Source organism: Macaca nemestrina, chromosome 17 (assembly GCF_043159975.1).
Source record: "Macaca nemestrina isolate mMacNem1 chromosome 17, mMacNem.hap1, whole genome shotgun sequence".
Classification (NCBI taxonomy): Eukaryota; Metazoa; Chordata; class Mammalia; order Primates; family Cercopithecidae; genus Macaca; species Macaca nemestrina.
The window spans coordinates 64,122,721-64,141,693 of record NC_092141.1 but is presented as its reverse complement, the minus strand read 5'-3'; the positions used below and the strand labels follow the sequence as shown (position 1 = coordinate 64,141,693).

Sequence of the window (18,973 nt, the reverse complement as noted above, 5' to 3'; positions counted from 1 at the left end):
CTTCACTTATGAAGCTTAGTTTGGCTGGATATGAAATTCTGCATTGGAATTTCTTTTCTTTAAGAATGTTGAATACTGGCCCCCAATCTCTTCTGGCTTGTAGGGTTTCCACTGAGAGGTCTGCCATTAGTCTGATGGGCTTCCCTTTACAGGTGACCTAGCCTTTCTCTCTGGCTGTCCTTAATATTTTTTCTTTCATTTCTACCTTGGAGAATCTGATGATCATATGTCCCGGGAATGATCTTCTCATGGAGTATCTTACTGAGGTTCTCTGCAGTTCCTGAATTTGAATGTTGGCCTGTCTAGCTAGGTTGGGGAAGTTCTCCTGGAAAATATCCTGAAATAAGTTTTCCAAATTGGTTCCATTCTCCCCATCTCTTTCAGGTACCCCAATCAGTCATAGATTCAGTCTCTTTACAAAATCCCATATTTCTTGGAGGTTTTGTTCATTCCTTTTCATTCTTTTTCTCTATTCTTGTCTGCCTGTATTATTTCAGAAAGACAGTCTTCAAGTTCTGAGATTCTTTCAGAGGAAGAATCTTTCAGAAGACCAAGCAGAGCTTGGCCTATTCTTCTATGAATACTTCTGATTGCATTGTGAAGTTCTTGTAGTGTGTTTTTCAGCTTGATCAGATCAGTTATGTCCTTCTCTATAATAGGTATTTTGGCTGTCAGCTCCTGCATTGTTTTATGATGATTTTTAGCTCCCTTGCATTGGGTTACAACTTGCCTCTTCAGCTCAGTGAAGTTCATTTTTATCCACATTCTGAAGTCTAATTCTTTCATTGCAGTGATCCCAGCCTTACCCTAGTTCCAAACCCTTGCTGGAGAGATGCTGCAGTCATTTGGAAGGAAGGAGGCACTTTGGCTTTTCAGCCCCCTCGATTCAGCCTTCTTCCTAGATGTCCTGCCTTGCCTGAGTTGCAGTCACCTTTGCTGGGGTCCCGGAACCTGAGTATATAAAGCTCCTGGGTCTCTGTGCATGCCTGAGTGGCTGCTCTGCCGATACCCCAGTGCAGCTCTGTGTGTAAGACCCAAAGCCCTGGTGGAGTGGGTTCACAGGGGATCTCCTGATCCAAAGGTTGCAAAGATTGGTGGGAGAAGCATCTTTTCCCAGGTTTGCACATTCACCCACTGCTTCCCTGGTTGGGGGAGGGGAGGGTTTCCTTTGAGTCTGTGTTGTTCCTATGTGGGCCATTGCCCTGCCCTGCTTTTCTCTCTCCTCTGTGGGTTGAGCTGATTCCTTAATCAGTACCAGTGCAAGTATCTGCATGTTTCAGATAAAGGTGTTGTATGTACTCACCCCTTTTGTTCCTCTCTGAGAGAGCCATGCCCCATACCTGCTTCTAGTTGGCCATTTTTGAAAATAAAATTAAGAAAACGATTTCATTTACAAGCACATCAAAAAGAGTAAAATACTTAAGAATAAATTTAACAAAGAAGTTAAAGACTTGCAGTCTAAAAAATGCAAAGAAATTAAGGAAGACCTAAATAAATAAATAAATAATCCCACATTCATGGACCAAAAGACTTCGTTAGAATGGCAATACTCCCTAAATTGATCTACAGATTCAATGCAATCCCTATCAGAATCCCAGCTGGTTTCATTGCAGAAATTGATAAGCTGACCCTAAAACTCATATGGAAAAGAAAGAGACGCAGATTAGCCAAACAACCTTTAAAAAGACAGATGAAGTTGGAGCAATCACACCTCCCAATTTCAAAATTTACTATAAAGCTACAGTAATCAAGACAATGTGGTACTATCATAGGACAGACACAGAGATTGATAAAATAGAATTGATAGTCCAGAAATAAACCATTACATTTATGATCAATTGATTTCCAACAGAGGTGCTAAGACAGTTTAATGGCAGAAAGAATAGTCTTTTCAACAAATGATGCTGGGAAAACTAGATATCCACATAAAAAATAAAGTTGGATCCCGACCTCACACTATATACAACAATTAGCTCAAAATGGATCAGATCTAAATGTTGCAGCTAAAACTATAAGTCTTAAAAGAACATATAAGAATAAATCTTTGTATACTTGAATTAGGCAATGGTTTCTTAGATATGGCACCAAAGACACAATTGACAAAAGAAAAATCAATTGAACCTTCACATTTAAAACTTTGTGCTTCTTTTGCCAGAGATTCAGGTTTTAAAAAACAAAACACCTTTGTGCTTCAAAGGACACTATCAAGAAAGTGAAAAGATGATCCGTAGAGTGGGAGAAAATATTTACAGATATGTATCAGATAAGTGATTGTATCCAGAATATATAAAGAAGTCTTACAACTCAACAATAAAAAATAAATAACCCAATTTTTTAAATGGGCAAAAGATTTGAATAGATATTTCTCAAAAAAAAAATACAAATGGTCAATAAGCACATGAAAAGATGCTCAACATCAGTAGTCATTATAAAAACGCATATCAAAACCACAACTAGGCTGGGCATGGTGGCTCACACATGTAATCCCAGGACTTTGGGAGGCCGAGGCTGGTGGATCACCTGAAGTCAGGAGTTTGAGACGAGCCTGGCCAACATGGTGAAACCCCACCTCTTCTAAAAATACAAAAATTAGTTGGGCATGGTGGCACGTACTTGTAGTCCCAGATACTTAGGAGGCTGAGGCAGGAGAATCTCTTGAACCCAGGAGGTGGAGACTGTAGTAAGCCAAGATTATGCCACTGCACTTCAGCCTGGGCAACAGAATGAGACTCCATCTCCAAAAAAAAAAAACACACAATGAGATACCACTTTATAGCCACTAGGATGGCTAGAATCAAAAAAAATGGACAATAGTAAGTTTTGTTGACAATGTGGAATCCTCACCCATTGTTGATGGGAACATAAAATGGTGTAGTCACTTTGGAAAACAGTTTCTTAGATCGTCAAAATGTTAAATACGTAATTACCACATGACTCAACAATTTCACTTCTAGGTATATACCCAAGAGAAATAAAGCATATGTCCACAAAAACACTTGTACATAAATATTTATAGCAGCATCATTCATAACAGCTAAAAGGGGAAACAGCCCAAATGTCCAACTGATGACAGATTAACAAAATGTGGCATATCCATACAATGGAATGTTATTCAGTCATAAAAAGGAATGGCGAACGGATCCATACCACCACAGGGATAACCTTGAAAACAGGCTAATTGAAAGAAGCCAGATGTGAAGGTCACATACTGAATACTTCTATTTATGTGAAATGTTCAGAATAGGAAAATCTATAGAGCCAGAAAGTAGATTGTGGTTGCCAGGGGCTTTTGACGACAGGAGGGGAGGGAAGCGGTCATTGCTAATGATTACAGGGTTCTTGAGTGGGAGTGAGAAAAAAATGTTCTAAAATGTATTGTAGTGATGGTTTCATAACTCTGTGAACTTACAAAAACCATGGAATTCTATACTTTAAAAGGGTAAATTTTACGGGATGTGGATTATAGCTCAATAAAGCTGTCATTAAGAAAGGAAAAGGAAGGGGAGGGGAGAAGAGGGAAGGGGGGAGGGGAGGGAAGGAGAGGGGAAGGGGGGAGAAAAAAGATACATTGTGGCATATGTCTTCCCTTTTGCCTGTCATTGTGTGTCAGTGCCTCCCATTGGCCTAAACTACCCAGAAGCCAGAGGGAAAGCCATTTGGGACTATATTCCATTGTGACTCTGAGCAGAGCAAGGGAAGGATGGGGACACTTCTTTCACACATCTCTGACTCCCCAACATCTAACCCATGGCCTGGCATGTGATATTCACACTATAAATATTTGTTGAATCAATAAATGGCCCCTCATCTAGATTCTGCCAGGCAGCCCAGGGGGCTTTTTGAATGTAAATGACCTGATGATTCAGGATCCTATGACCAGCGACTGTCACCCTCTGTCACCTTTCTTCTGCCCCTTTATCTCTGAAGGCACTGAAGGGACCCTGCGTGAGTCAGGGAGGGCTCGGGGGAGGAGCAAGAGTGGGAGGGGCAGGGAGGAGGGTGGCTTTCTGACAACTTAAAAGGGGCTTGAACCACTTCCTCCCCAGACAGGGGTAGCGCGAGGCCGGGCACAGCCTTCCTGTGTGGTTTTACCGCCCAGAGAGCGTCATGGACCTGGGTGAGTGAGCCTCTTCATGTGAGAAGGAACAGTACCAGGGTCTCGGACACCCAGACTGACCCTGTGGAATGGGGGTGGAGGATGCGGGTGGAGCGCATAGGGGTGCTTCCTGGAGAAATCAGTTCTGATTTGGTGGGCATTGGAAGCTACTTCCAGAGAATGCCCCCTGCTGCCCCAGGAGGGGTGCACCTGCCCTTTCAAACCTGGGGAAGGGGTCAGCCTTTTGTGCCAGTGGGGACAAGGGAGGGGCCAAGATCATGTCTTTCTAAAATAGCAGGGACGTAAGAGAGTGGCGGAGCTGGGCTTGGTGGTCTGGCAGAACCTGTTCTCATCATGAGGGTGACAGGTTAGGCCCTCTGGGACCTCTGGGGACAGGTTTCAACAGAGAAATTCTCCCTAGAGAGCTTAGGACCTTCTACCCACTCTCTCATTCCCACCTTTCTCCGCTGCCAAATATTCATATACCTGTCCACTTGGGGTCATGAGGAGATGCAAATGAAAGGTGACTGGGTTGTCAGAATGGTGCAGTACATTGCAAATGCAAGCTCTGGTTGCTTTCTCTCTGCTGCACATCCCACCAGCTTTGCTCTGGCTTTGCTGTTACCTCTTGCAAGTTAAGGAGTGGACAGGCAACATGGAATGGGATGGCAAGGGGCCCTCAGCTTGGAGAAATCATAGCCAGGCCTTCAGCACAACCCGTGCCCCTGAGCAAACCTCACACACTCTGCACCGGCAGACAACTCTACTCTTCAGAAAGCCCTTTCTCGGGTCTAACCTCCGTCTTGACTAGAAGGGGTCCAGGGGAAGTGCTGAGGGTGTTCTGAGTGGTTCATCCAGCTCCAGACACCTCCTTTATAAATCTCAGCTGTGGAGTCAGACCAGGCTGAGGCTAAGAAGACCAGGTTCCTAGATGGCTTGTCTCACCAGCAAGCAATGCACCACGGCGGCCTCAAAGCCGCAAGGGGTTGGCTTTAAAAAGTGAAGGTTCCCTGGTGCTGTCCTCACACCCCTCCTCGCCACACCACAGCCTCCTTGATTTCATCTCTTCCTTCCCCGCCTGCCCCAAACCCTGGGTCTGGACCCAGCAAACAGCTGTGAAAGGGTTAAAGTGGTCACCCCCACCCACTGACTGTGAACTCCCCAAAGGCAGGTTCAGATGCTTTGAGGATGTGAGGAGAAAATGTCTGTGGAATGAATGAATACATTGTATCAAGAACTCAGTAGAGTTTAGTTTTTGAAAATCTCTTCCAAATGCCTCATTTCCCAGCCCATCTACCCTTAAATCCCAGTCCCCAGCACTCCGGCCCCTCCATCACAATCCCAGAATACAGACGTCATCCACAGAAGACCCTGCTCCAGCCTTTCATATTGGCCTCCAGGAAGGAAACTGAGCAGTGCCCAGTGGTGTGCTGCCGGGCGTTTGAAAAGCAGCTCCCCGGGGTGGAGCACGGGTAGCTGCCTCCAGGGTGGAGGGAAAGTCCTGAATTTGTAGTGCTTGCCGACTTCCATGGTGTAAATTCTCCCGCCCTGGCTGGTTGATTTCAAGCCGTCCACATGACTGAACAGGGGGTTGGGAAGATGTGCGCAGTGGCTTGCCCCAGACTAGGTTTGGGGGTGCTAGACTCCTAGGCTTTGATGCAGGGAGAGAGGGTAATCTCTGGTCCAGGAGGAAGGGATGTTCTTGCCACTTCACTCAACTTGAGACAGCCCCAACGGTCAAACCCGAAATACTGGTAGGAGGGGAAGCCGCTGACAAGCTTTGCTCAAAACGGGCTCTGGACGGTTGATGGGGTGGGTGGGCCTCGGAGGATCTGTTGTTCTGCTCTTCATCTGCCCAGCAAGGAGCAAGAGGTGGGTGAGGAGGCAGGGTTTCTGTTACACAAAATGAAAACTCCAAAGCGGGGCTGAGCTGGCCTTTTTCACGGTTTGAATGAGCAGCTCCGAGGCACCCTCCCCACCTTCGAGCAATGAGACCAAAGATCTTTCATAGTTCTCAAAAGCAAAGCAAGGGAAAAATGAACCCATGAGAGACATGTGCCTCACAGCTCAGACACAAATGCTGGCAAAGGGGGATGCTGAAGCTAATTCAAGGCCAGTTTCTCGCCTGCCAGAAACTTGGCTGGGGAGGAGAGGAACGTTGCAGCCTGGGGTCGCTGTTGGAAAAATCTCTCCACTTTGCTTGGGACATTCCGTCAACTCTTATTGTTTGAGGGATTCAGGGATGACCAGTCTGGTGGGGAGAGTGACACATATGTCACGAAGCCACTGCAACAGAGTGAGATACAGCATTGACCGGGGCAAGGGCAAGACAAGAAGGGAATAGTGAACCTGGGTCAGAGAGGTATTTAAGGTGGGTTTTGAAGGGTGTATAGGAGTTGTCAAACAAACGAGGAGCCACAAGGGGCCAAGGATGTGGCAGGAATGGCAAACTTCATTGCCATCAGAGGCTGACAGTGTAAAAGAGGGAAGGGGCATAAGGTGCAGGAAGTGGAGGGGAGTAGAGTAACCCAGAGGGTGAGTGCCCCACCTAAAGGCATTCAAATCCATTATTTCAAAAACTCCACGCTGCCAAGGAGAGTGTCCTGGGGACTAAGGCTGCAGCCATGTAGATGGTCAGCTGAGACAACAGTAACAGAGACAAGAAAGAAGCACACGGAGGGGAGAGTGGAGTAGCTGGCCATGCCAAGGAGGAAGATGGGGAGGAAGGACGCAGGCACAGGAGACCCAATCCTTAAAACGTGGTACAGCATGCCTAAGGAATTCGGACTTTATCGTGAAAACAATGGGGAACCATCAAAGATTTTTATTTTTCAAGTAGGTGAGTTAAAGGATGAGATTTGTGTTTTGGAAGGAGTTCTGTGGCAGCAAAGAAGCAGCAAAGCCCTGTGTCAGAACAGAGGTGGGGCCGGCTCTGTTGGGGGCTGGGATGTTGGCGGATGGAAGCAGGAAGCACTGGTGGCCAGTGGGGCATGGGGAGCAAAGATTCCCTTCACGCTCCGTGGAGCATCCTAGACACAGCAGACTCATCAGAAACGCAGCCTGATGCAGTAGCAAGAGCCCAAACCTTGCTGTCCCGTTCAAATCTCAGGTCCCTCTCTTAGCAGCTGTGTGACCCCAGGCATTTGGCTTAATCTCTCTGGGCCTCTATTTTCTGGAATCTAGGATGAGGATCACCAGGGTAGCTCATGAGATGTTATGAGGGAGAGACATACAGACCCAGTGACAGCAGAGAAGGATGGTTAGGAGTGTGGTTTCTGGAGTTGGAGAGTTTCAAAGCCTGCTCCCCTGCTGGCCATTGTGTGACTCTGAGAAAGTTACTTGCTGTGTTTCAGTTTCCTCATTGGTAAACGGGGTTAATAGTAGCACCTACCTCATGGGGCTTTTGAGAGGATGAAATGAGACCATACGTGCAGGCAGTCTGGCGCGCAGTGAGAGCTCAGTGAATATGAATTATCTCATTAGATACAGCAGTTGATAACATAGAAACTGCAAGATCTATCCGGCTCTCACCCATCCCTACCTACTGTCTGAAAGTGGATTCCCCAGATCTCTAGACCTCTAACTACCTCCCTGCTTCTCCTCTCTCTCCCCTATCCAAAAGAGAGAGAGAGAGAGAGAGAGAGAGAGAGAGAGAGAGAGAGAGAGAGAGAGAGAGAGAGAGAGAGAAAGGTGTGTTGGCAAGTGAGGAAGTTCAGAGAGGAAAAAGCTTGGGGTGACTCTTAGGGAGAGCTGATTGGGCAACTGTGATTTCCTGGGCAGTCTGGAGGACCTGGAAAAATGTGGGAATGGAAGTTCATGGTTTAGAGGTGGGGGCAGCCAGCCAATAATTATCTTTCCTAGATGGGGAGTCTCTCATGTTGGGGGCTCAGGTTGGAGTTCTAGGGAATTTTCATGATGATCATTACTGAAAACTCAAGAACTCAGAAAACACCCAACATCTAGGTCAACCACTCCTTAGCCCCAGAGATTCCCAACTTCACTGGTCTCCCCCAAGCTGCTGCCCCAGACCAGTTGCTTTATGACTTTGTAACAGGCAGGGATGATTTGACTCATGGCCACTGACCAGGCTCCCTTTTGCCACAGACGAGAGTTCCCCTAAGTTTCCCTGTGATGTTTCTTGAAAACCACCTGTTATGGACCTACAAGATCCTTGCTCATCCACCTCCTCCAAAGCACCTGGAACAAGAACTCACGGGCACACACGCCATCACTCCCCCAATTCCCCTGCCCGGACAGGAACAGCAGAAGTGGGACAGTGCCCAGGAGAGGGGTTATCAACGGAGTAAAACAGAAACAAAGTTCCTGCTACTCAGATCTCACCCGTTGTGACTTATCAAACTTTGAGGTTTCTCGTTTCTCCCTGACAGTCAGAGCGGGCTTTCTCTAGAGTAACTGAAAGACATTTACGTGTTTAAAGAAACCTCGAGACTCGACCTCTGGATGAGTCAGTGGAGGATGGGCAGAGCGTTGAACCCTGAAGAGTGTGGTTGGGTATAAACATGTGGACTTAAACTCAGGAGCTCAGGGGTAATTCAGTGAGAAAGGAGAATGAGGGGTGCGGTGGGGAGCTCTGTTGTCACAGAGTCCAATCCCAGTGGGACTGCAAATGCCTGAGCCCAGGCTGGGAACGAGGGGACAGTGGCTGCTTGTCCCCAGAACAGAAAATGCAGCTAGGAAGCCCGCTTTGAGTGGACAGTGGAGGACTGGACTGCTAGGCCAAGCATTAAGGGCTTCATCCTCAGGGATGGTTAGAGCCCCTGAGGATTGAGGAGGAAGGTGAGCTGGGGACTGGCATCAGAGCTAAGCTTTAGGAAGATATGTCTAGCAGTTGTGTGCAGGATAATTTGCTCAAGGCGGGAGAAATACCTATTTATTTATGTAGCCCGATGCAGTCTCTCCTTCCCGGAGGAACTCCCAAGCCCAGAATCCTCGGCTTTACACACTTTCCGGGGAACACATTAACAACTGCAACCTGGGTGCCATGCAGGGAGGCCTCCAGCAGGTGGTGCTGTGGCCAAGGACACAGAAGTGCCAGGCTCTCACTGCTTCCCCAGCCTCCATAGGGCCCCCAGCCTCCAGGAGAAGGTGCCTTAAACAGGTTCCCACGCATTTCCTGGCCCTATTGAGGTTGGAGCTGTCATGGGCCTGCCTTCACTTGTGGCATTGCAGTCACTGACTCTCCAGTTGGCCAGGCCCTACCTAGCTGGGACTCGAGGGTCAGGATACGGGAAGAGGGCCACCGACACCCTGACTTGTAGGTAAGCTAAGACGTCTAGGCAAATTACTTTGTCAACTGTCCTCGCTGCCTAGCCTCAAGAAGAAGTAAGTTCCTGATGGCCCTGAGGCTCAGCCACAAAACCAAACTGAGCACATCCGGGCCTTGTGCTAAGCCGGGATCCCCTTCTGCTGCTCAGACCCCAGGGAGCCTCCTGACTTCCAGAACACGTCCCTTCCCAAAGCTGACCCTGTTCCCCCTTCCACCTGCCCCCCCAAGCCTAGGTTAGAAAACAAGTTAAAGGAGAGAAAGAGTATGCAGGCACTTCAATTAAGCAAAAAAATAAAGAAAGAAGTCGTGACATCAGGAAAGAGCATCCTTCCCCGACACTGCCACAGGACAGCATCCCCTCTGTGTCCTCTCGGGCCATCTTGATGCCCTCTCCCTTGGAAAAAGGACAGGCATTCGTTTACTTGTCATTCGTGTATTTGTTCATCATTCATGTATGTATCATTCGTATATCCATCAGCACACAATTGTGGGACACCTCCTCAATTCTGGGCCTGCACAAGATGAAAGGGAAGGGATCTCTGCCCCAAAGGCAAGCCAAGGGTGTGGGCGCAGTGGACCAACAGTCAGTGCTGAATGAATGTCATTTCAGTGAGGGGGTGTTGTGGAGCTGGTGGGGCCCTGAGGCAGTCTCCATCGCTGTGGACCAGTAAGGAACCTCATCCCTCTACCCAGCCTGTGGGGTGGTCCTCCTTCCTCAGCTCGCCTCCCTCAGGAGACACTCCGGCCTGGCTTTATGCACATGTGGCTGCCCACTCACTTGGATGCCAGGAAAATGCTCCTGGGCCAGTGGCTACCAGCACCAAAGCAAGGCTGGAAATGTGTGCACCCACCCCACGACCTCATAGCTTTGCTGCCTCGTCCCACATCACGTGGAGTAGGGGGGGCACTCAGACCCACCAACCAAGCTCAGTCTTGAGGGGTGGTCTGGGCTAGAAAGACTTCCCAGCTCGAAGAAGCAGCCTAGATGGGCCAAGACAGGGGGTGGGAGGGGCTGCCCTGCATTCTGATGCTGCTGCTTTCCAGGACCTGGGAATGGAGGAGGACGAGAAGGAGGTGAGGACAGTGATGCTGGGCAGCGGGCCAGGTGTTCAAAGGCACAATCTGGTTCTGATGTTCTCTTTCAGCAAAGACAGTGCCTGGAGCTTGAGAGGAAAGTTCCCAACAGCGTCTCCCCTTCCACTGCTTTCTTTAATAATAAAGACTTGTCCCTGCCAAGCAATAACTTTCTCGCCTTGTCTCCTACAGGGAAACCAATGAAAAGCGTGCTGGTGGTGGCTCTCCTTGTCATTTTCCAGGTGAGGTTCCCTGCCAAGGAAAGCTCTGTTCCCTTCTCCACACGGCCTCCCAAGTCAGGGGTTTAGTGGAGGAACTGGGCATTTACTAGAAGATACAAGACCCAGACATAAGCCCGCCTGCCATTCATTAAGCTAATGGCTGTCCCCTCACCATCTGCTGAGTGACCCTGGAGAGCCACAGATGTTCTCTGGACTTCCTTTACTCCATTTAGATTAAAACATGGGGGAAAATAACTTGCCACCTTCCCTATCCCACCTCCAATCTCCCTGCCCAGGAGACAGAAACATGAGAATTCTCTTAGAGAGAAGAGCTGCAAAAATGGTTACTCGGTTTTGTGCGTGTGTGCTGAGAAAATCACCCTGGATCTGGAGATCTTGTTACTATCCTATCGCCCCAAGGTTGTCTCTTTCCAACCTTCACCCAAAGGCTCCCCTCGCAGCCCCCTTTTTCTTTGGTGAAATGGAGACCCATCTGGCCTCCCTGGCGGGGGAGGGAAGAGAGGATGGGGCCCTAGGGATGAGGAGAGGGGCGGATGAGCACATACTTTATAGCAGGCCTGAACTCGGCAGGAACAAAGACCCTCACTTTACAAAGCTCTGTTTCTCAATCCAGAAACAGACAGAAAGTGTACCTCACCAAGTGCCAAAATTAGAGGAAACCATAACTCGCAGAGTCAACTTTCCCCCATTTGTTAGATGTGGGAGCTCAGAGTGGGGGCCGGGGAGTCCCGCTGAGGCCAGAGCGAGCGAGTCAGTGCTTCAGAATTCGGCTCGTCCCCAGGTCTGGAGGCCAGACGGGCAGCCTTCCAGAAGCTCAGGCCAGAGGCAGGCCCCAAACTGGGCACTCTTCCCAAAACCCCATCCCGGAGGCCCCCGGAGCCTGGGCTGCAGCCCACAGCCTGGCCCCTTCCCCATCACCACTCCCTCCTCTCTCTCCCCTGTCTCCAGGATCTGGGGGGCTGTGCTGCTGGCAGTGGAGGCTGGAAGGTTGGGGCGGGGAGGAGGACAGCTGAGGCTCATTCCTCCCTTTCACTTGAGGAGGGGGTGCTCAGACAGGGCAGGATGTGGTGGGGCTGTGGGCTGCAGAGGCAGTGAGGCTGGGGGAGGGGGAATTATAAAACAGGAACAAGGTTCAAGGGGAGATGGGAAGGCAGGACTGGATGATGAAGAGTGCACTTCATAGAGGCCGGGAATACCGCCCTCCAGGAAGGCTGAGACCCCCTCATGTCCAGGGACCCCGAGTCTAAGGCCTTGGGCCGTAACCATGGCTGGGCCAATGGCAGCAGCCTCCTTCAGGGCTCCCAGGCTGCAGCCATGCCCAGGAGAGGGAAGAGGGGTTGCCGCTGACTTTTCGTCTCAGGCTAGCAATGGCCAAAGAAAAGGCTCCTGGACATCATTTTGTCCTCACCCTGTTCCCGAGCAGGACAGTGATGAATCCAGAACTTGGATGTAAAAAAGAGATAGAGACACGATGCGGTGAATCCCTCCAGCACAAATGTGTAGAAACCCATCGTCGCTGAGCTGCTGAATCTGGTTCCTGGAGATAGAACCATGAGCCTCGCGAGGCAGGTCCTCCAGCCCAGCTCCCTGCCCTGCACGAGCCCGTCCATCGCTGTGCGCAGAGGCACGGGCAGGCACGGGCCCCCTCCTTCATTGATAAAATCACAGCAGGCTGCTGAACCTTCACCCGGCCCTGCAGACAGGCTAAAAAAAGCTCCAGCAGCTGAGTCCTGCTGATTGGGATCTGCCGGAAGAGATGCGAGGAAGAGAGAGGCAGAGAGGTGGGAGGAGAGGGCGGGAGCACAGAGGGAGAGTGGGAGACGAGAGCCGCGCTTCCTTCCAGGGACACAGCTGCTGAGGAGGCCTCGCCTCCACCCCTGTGGCCCATCATCCATTCACAGTCTTTATGGCACTTGGGCTCACGTTGCCTGAGCTCCTGCTGGGTGCTAAGAGCAGCCCCGGGATCTAGAGTCTCTCCAGGTCACCCACCACCCGTGATCACAGCAGTTCGCCCCAAACCCAAGGCTTCATGGCCTCAAAATGGGAGCACTTGCCCTCCTCTCTTCTCACTCCAGGCCCTCCTCAACCTTGACCCCCAGGTGGATTTTCCCCCTAAAGCTGAGGTCTTTTGTAAGCCCCCTGGAAAACTCCGCCAAGTTCTAAAGGAGGGTCAAGAAGAAAGACACATGTTCCCACTCTCACAGAGCTCCCCGAGGGCAAAATTAAAGCTCCATGGAGAGGAAATGGTGCTGGAACCTGGGCTAGGTACCTCACAGCAACCATGTGAAGCCAATAGGATTCATCTCCATTTCACAGAAGAGAAAACTGAGGCTCTGAGAGAGAGAGTTTAACCAGCTCAAGGCTCATCTGGGCTCCCAGAGCCCCACCAATTTCCAGTCCCCAGTCAGCACATGTAGAGTCTCTCAGACTTGGCAAAATCAGCCACTTGCTACTTATTAGCAGAACTGTAGAATCTCAGGCCCCACCTCAGCCTACTGATTTAGGATAGACATGTTCACAGGATTAACCAGGTGATGTGTATTGGAGTTAAAATTTGAGAAGCACTGATTTCAAACCAAAGAATCACCTGGAGACTTTAGGCAAACACAGATTCCTAAGCCCATCACCTGAGATTCTGGTTCAAGTGGGGCCTGAGAATTTGCAGTCCTAACAAGTTCCCAGGTGACGCTGTGATACTGATGATGTGGACCTCACAATGAAACCACTATTCCTCCCACCTGGGCAACATGGCAAAATCCCACCTCCACTAAAAATACAAAACTTCGCTGGGTTTGGTGGCGTAAGGCTGTGGTCCCAGCTACTCAGGAGGCTGAAGTGGGAGGATCACCTGAGCCTGGAGAGGCCGAGGCTGCAGGGAGCCATGACTGCACCACTGCACTCCAGCCTGGGCAACAGAGTGAGACCATGTCTCAAGAAAAAAAAAAGAGAGAAACCATTGCTCTAGGCTAAATCCCAGCCAGAGTTGGAGCCACTCAGCTAACCTGGCCTGTTTTCCCTCATTTCCTTCCCTGAAGGTATGCCTGTGTCAAGATGAGGTCACGGACGATTACATCGGAGACAACACCACAGTGGACTACACTTTGTTCGAGTCTTTATGCTCCAAGAAGGACGTGCGGAACTTTAAAGCCTGGTTCCTCCCTATCATGTACTCCATCATTTGTTTCGTGGGCCTACTGGGCAACGGACTGGTCGTGCTGACCTATATCTATTTCAAGAGGCTCAAGACCATGACCGATACCTACCTGCTCAACCTGGCGGTGGCAGACATGCTCTTCCTCCTGACCCTTCCCTTCTGGGCCTACAGCGCGGCCAAGTCCTGGGTCTTCGGTGTCCACTTTTGCAAGCTCATCTTTGCCATCTACAAGATGAGCTTCTTCAGCGGCATGCTCCTACTTCTTTGCATCAGCATTGACCGCTATGTGGCCATCGTCCAGGCAGTCTCAGCTCACCGCCACCGTGCCCGCGTCCTCCTCATCAGCAAGCTGTCCTGTGTGGGCATCTGGATACTAGCCACAGTGCTCTCCATCCCGGAGCTCCTGTACAGCGGCCTCCAGAGGAGCAGCAGTGAGCAAGCGATGCGATGCTCTCTCATCACAGAGCATGTGGAGGCCTTTATCACCATCCAGGTGGCCCAGATGGTGATCGGCTTTCTGGTCCCCCTGCTGGCCATGAGCTTCTGTTACCTTGTCATCATCCGCACCCTGCTCCAGGCGCGCAACTTTGAGCGCAACAAGGCCATCAAGGTGATCATTGCCGTGGTCGTGGTCTTCATCGTCTTCCAGCTGCCCTACAATGGGGTGGTCCTGGCCCAGACGGTGGCCAACTTCAACATCACCAGCAGCACCTGTGAGCTCAGTAAGCAGCTCAACATCGCCTACGACGTCACCTACAGCCTGGCCTGCGTCCGCTGCTGCGTCAACCCTTTCTTGTACGCCTTCATCGGCGTCAAGTTCCGCAACGACCTCTTCAAGCTCTTCAAGGACCTGGGCTGCCTCAGCCAGGAGCAGCTCCGGCAGTGGTCTTCCTGTCGGCACATCCGGCGCTCCTCCATGAGCGTGGAGGCCGAGACCACCACCACCTTCTCCCCATAGGCGACTCTTCTGCCTGGACTAGAGAGGGACCTCTCCCAGGGCCCCTGGGGTGGGGACAGGGAGCAGATGCAATGACTCAGGACATCCCCCTGCCAAAAGCTGCTCAGGGAAAAGCAGCTCTCCCCTCAGAGTACAAGCCCCCGCTCCAGAAGATAGCTTCACCCCAGTCCCAGCTACCTCAACCAACGCTGAAAAAAGACAGGGCCGATAAGCTAACACCAGACAGACAACACTGGGAAACAGAGGCTATTATTGTCCCCTAAACCAAATACTGAAAGTGAAAGTCCAGAACGGGTTCCCACCTGCTGGGGTGAAGGGGCCGAGGAGGGTGAGTGCGAGGAGTGTGGGAGTGGCCTGATGAGTCCTCCGAATGAACCTTCTTCCGGCCTCCCACAGACTCAAATGCTCAGACCAGCTCTTCCGAAAACCAGGCCTTGTCTCCAAGACCAGAGATAGTGGGGAGACTTCTTGGCTTGGTGAGGAAAAGCGGACATCAGCTGGTCAGACAAACTCTCTGAACCCCTCCGTCCACCACTTTCTCCACTGTCCTCCGAGCCAGCAGGAATGGCAGCTGCCACACCGCCCTAAAAGCACACTCATTCCCTCACTTGCCGCAGTGCCCTCCCAGGCTCTCAACAGGGGAGAGTGCGGTGTTTCCTGCAGGCCAGGCCGGCTGCCTCTGCTTAACCAAAGCCACACTCTGGGCTCCAGAGTGGGGATGACATGCACTCAGCTCTTGGCTCCACTGGGATGGGAGGAGAGGACAGGGAAATGTCAAAGGCGGGGAGGGTGACAGTGGCCACCCAAGGCCCACGTTCTTTGTTCTTTGTCACAGGGACTGAAAACCTCTCCTCATGTTCTGCTTTCGATTCGTTAAGAGAGCAACATTTTACCCACACACGAATAAAGTTTTCCCTTGAGGAAACAACAGCTTTAAAAGAAAAAGAAAACAAAAGTCTTCAGTAAATGGCAAATGAGTGTCTTTGTTTTGCAAACCCCCACACCCCACCTGACCCTCCCGTCTCCCCTCCTCCCTGCCCTCCCCCCAGGCCTCGTTTCTTAGAGATGCTCAGAACCACAGAGGTTCTTAGCTCAGGAATGCTCTGAGCCCATCCGATGACAGAGGACCAAGACGCTCAAAGGTAGAAAGAGGTTGAGGACAGGAGGTCCATCTTACAAATACCCTTCCAGAGTTCATGAGATAGGCCCCAAGCCTGCACAGTCAGCACTGAACCGGACATGCCGATCCTAATGCAGCTTTGGGAAGACCACGTTGTCCAGGTAACCTCGATACCTGGGGACTCTGCATTTAGCAGCTCTTGCACACCTGTCCCAGCTCAGCCCAGAACTAGAGCCCTTGACCTTTTGCCAGCCCCTTAGACTCTGAAAGCTGGGGTTTGGAGGGAGGGCCTTTCTGTGGGCTCAGAGACCACAGCATGCCGGACTAGGGGTCAGGATGGGACCCTTTGCTGGCTGCATGAGAGCTGGAACCACCCATGACGCTCTCTGCTGGCCACTGTAGCAGCAGTGGCCTCCACAGTGTATGTCATAGTCCCTTCCTGCTGCTACAACAAAATGCCACCAATGGAGTAATTTATAAACCATAGAAATGTATTTCTCACAGTTTTAAAGGATGGGAAGTCCAAGATCAAGACGCCAACAGATTCAGTGTCTTGTGCAGGCTCTCTCTGCTTCCGAGATGGGGCCTTGCTGTGCCCTCTGGAGGGGACAAACGCTGTGTCCTCACATGGTAGAAGCGTGGAAGATCACAATGAGCCGAACTAGTTCCCTCCTGCTCCTTTATTGCTATAAGAGCATTAATCCCATTCACAAGGGTGGAGCCTTCATGACCTAATCACCTCCCAAAGGCCCCCCCCGACTTCTCATACCATTGCCTTGGGGTTTATGTTCCAACATATGAATGTTGGAAAGATACATACGTTCAAACCATAGTGTGGCTACCAACTGTGGAGGAGTAGGGAGAGAGGGACAGACACAGGCCCCCACACAGGCCAGGTGTTCATGTCATTTCGTGCCTTGGTGCCCACCCAGAGCCGTGACTTCTGCAAGCCAGAAAGGAGGTCAGTCCAACCTGCAATGCATCGAGAGGGGTCTGAAGGACCCAGAGCTGCAATAGCTCTGGCCTGGGGGGAACTAGAGGGAGGGCTGAGACACTCACGCAATAGGTGATTCCATCAATTTCCCCAAGTGGAAAGAGCCTCATTGAAAATGAAGCTGCCTGGTAATGACGCCCATTCTCTCATCTCGCAAGAACGTGACATTACCCTCCTCCGAGAGATGCACTGGGCTGGAAGGTTTTTAACAAGATTTGTCAGCTGGTCTCCAAGCCGGGAATCGGTGCCCTGAGAGGAATGAGCCTGGCACGGATGCAGTCAGCGTGGAGCAGCGTTCGCAGCAGCGGCATTAAATATTAAAAGGCACAGCTGCCACTGTGTGCGTGAGCATGTGGCCAGGGGGCGATGCCAGCGTGCGTGTGTGTCCCCGAGGGGAACCTGCCGGAGCGCGTGTGCGTGTGGCGCCCGCTGGTGTGGACATCCTAATGAGGTTACAGATGGGAAAACAGTCGGTTCCTGAAGGGGAGGAATGTAACAGCAGTCATGGAAAAGGCAGCCAGGCCAACCGCGCCAACGCGCCACCTCAGCTGCTGATACATTTTTCTAGAATAACTGGACATCTCCAAATATTTACAGAGAAAACAAAACCCCCAGCAATGTTCATTCCCTCGAACTGCTGTGTCTCAGAAGTTCTGACCTCGGCTCGGTGCTGGCCTGATCCCTGCTCCCCTGCCCAAGGCGCTCACGTGCCCATCTTGAGCTTGGGGTGACCCCCTGGTAAGAAGGAAAAGGCCCCCTGAGAGGCTCACCCAGGGCTTCTCTCTTCTTTTCTTACCGGCTTCATACATCTGCCCCCTCTTCCCGGGTTCACAGCCATGAGCCTGCTCCAGTCACCTGAAATTTCCTTTTCATGTCATTCCCCAGGCCCTCGTCTCCCTCATCCTTGCTGGCTGCAACCCCAGGTCAAGCCCAAGGCATTCCCAGGCCACAGATCTGCCCTTTCAGCTAGAAGCACCACACCTTTCTCATCACAGACTCACAGAGCTCCAAGGGACCTCAAAGATCAGCTGGGCCAATCCCCCAGTCATTTTCTAGATGGTGAAACTGAGGCCCAGGGGGGAGAAGCTGACTTGCCTGAAGAGGCGTTGCAACGTAGGGATATTGGTTAAACTTGCTTTGGGAGCCTGAGCGTCTGGCAGGGTTGCAGGAGGGTGTGGGGGAGAGCAGAGACTCTGGAGCTCTGCCGACTTGGAATCTCATCTCTACTGCTTCCCAGCTGTGTGACCTGCAGCTGTTGCTCAACTGCTCTGAGTCTTGGATTTCTCAACTGCAAAATGGAAAGGATTTGTATAAACACTTAGCACAATGCCTGGAATATTGAGTGTGGTGGTAAGGAATGGGGACTTTGCAGCCAGACTGCCTGGTTTGAACCCTGGCTCCACTACCTGGGCTGGTTACTTAGCCTCTCTGTACCTCAGTTTCTTAATCTGTATAATAGGGATATTAATGGTACCTATGTCCTTGGATTGTTGTGGAAGGCAACAAATCCATATATGTAAAACGCTTAGAAAAACTTACATATGCGTTGTTGGTAATCTTTGGGAGATGTTTAAGAAACGGTAACTTTAAAAAAAAAAAGTTGCTAACCATGAGGAAACCAAGTTCAATTCCTTAGCCCATTTCCATCCCCACAGAATTTATAATTCAAGCTGGAAGGCAATTGAGAGATGAGTGATTCTGGCCTTTCCATCCATTGTATGGTGAGTCAACGCATGCTCAGAGAGGGAAGCAACTCACCTGAGGTCTCTCAGGAGCTCTGCAAAGATGCTGGAACTTTAACCTCGTTCCCCAGGCTCCTAACCAGAGCTCTTCCCACCAGACCCTGCTGGGCTCACGGGAACATCCCTGCACATCCACCGTGGCACCCGCCCTCATCCCACGCTGTCTCGTTCTCTCCAGCAGGCACCGTCCATCTTGTCCTTTGATTAGGTCCTTAAGGAGAACCTCCCTTCTCCCCTTTAAATAGTTCCCGTGCTTATCACTGAGTCTGGAGAATGAATGAAATACAAAAGAAATATGGCAGCGGG

At 50.7% G+C, this 18,973-nt stretch overlaps 1 protein-coding gene across 1 annotated transcript; it reads left to right on the top strand.

Annotated features, from left to right (window-relative positions):
* The first annotated feature begins 4,044 nt into the window (after positions 1-4,044).
* Positions 4,045-18,596, top strand: LOC105472203 (C-C motif chemokine receptor 7). Its single transcript, XM_011725227.2, has 3 exons — positions 4,045-4,117; positions 10,650-10,699; positions 13,735-18,596. The coding sequence occupies exons 1-3, from the start codon at positions 4,108-4,110 to the stop codon at positions 14,809-14,811; spliced, it is 1,137 nt and encodes a 378-aa protein (XP_011723529.1). The 5' UTR covers positions 4,045-4,107; the 3' UTR covers positions 14,812-18,596.
* Positions 18,597-18,973: the final 377 nt, after the last annotated feature.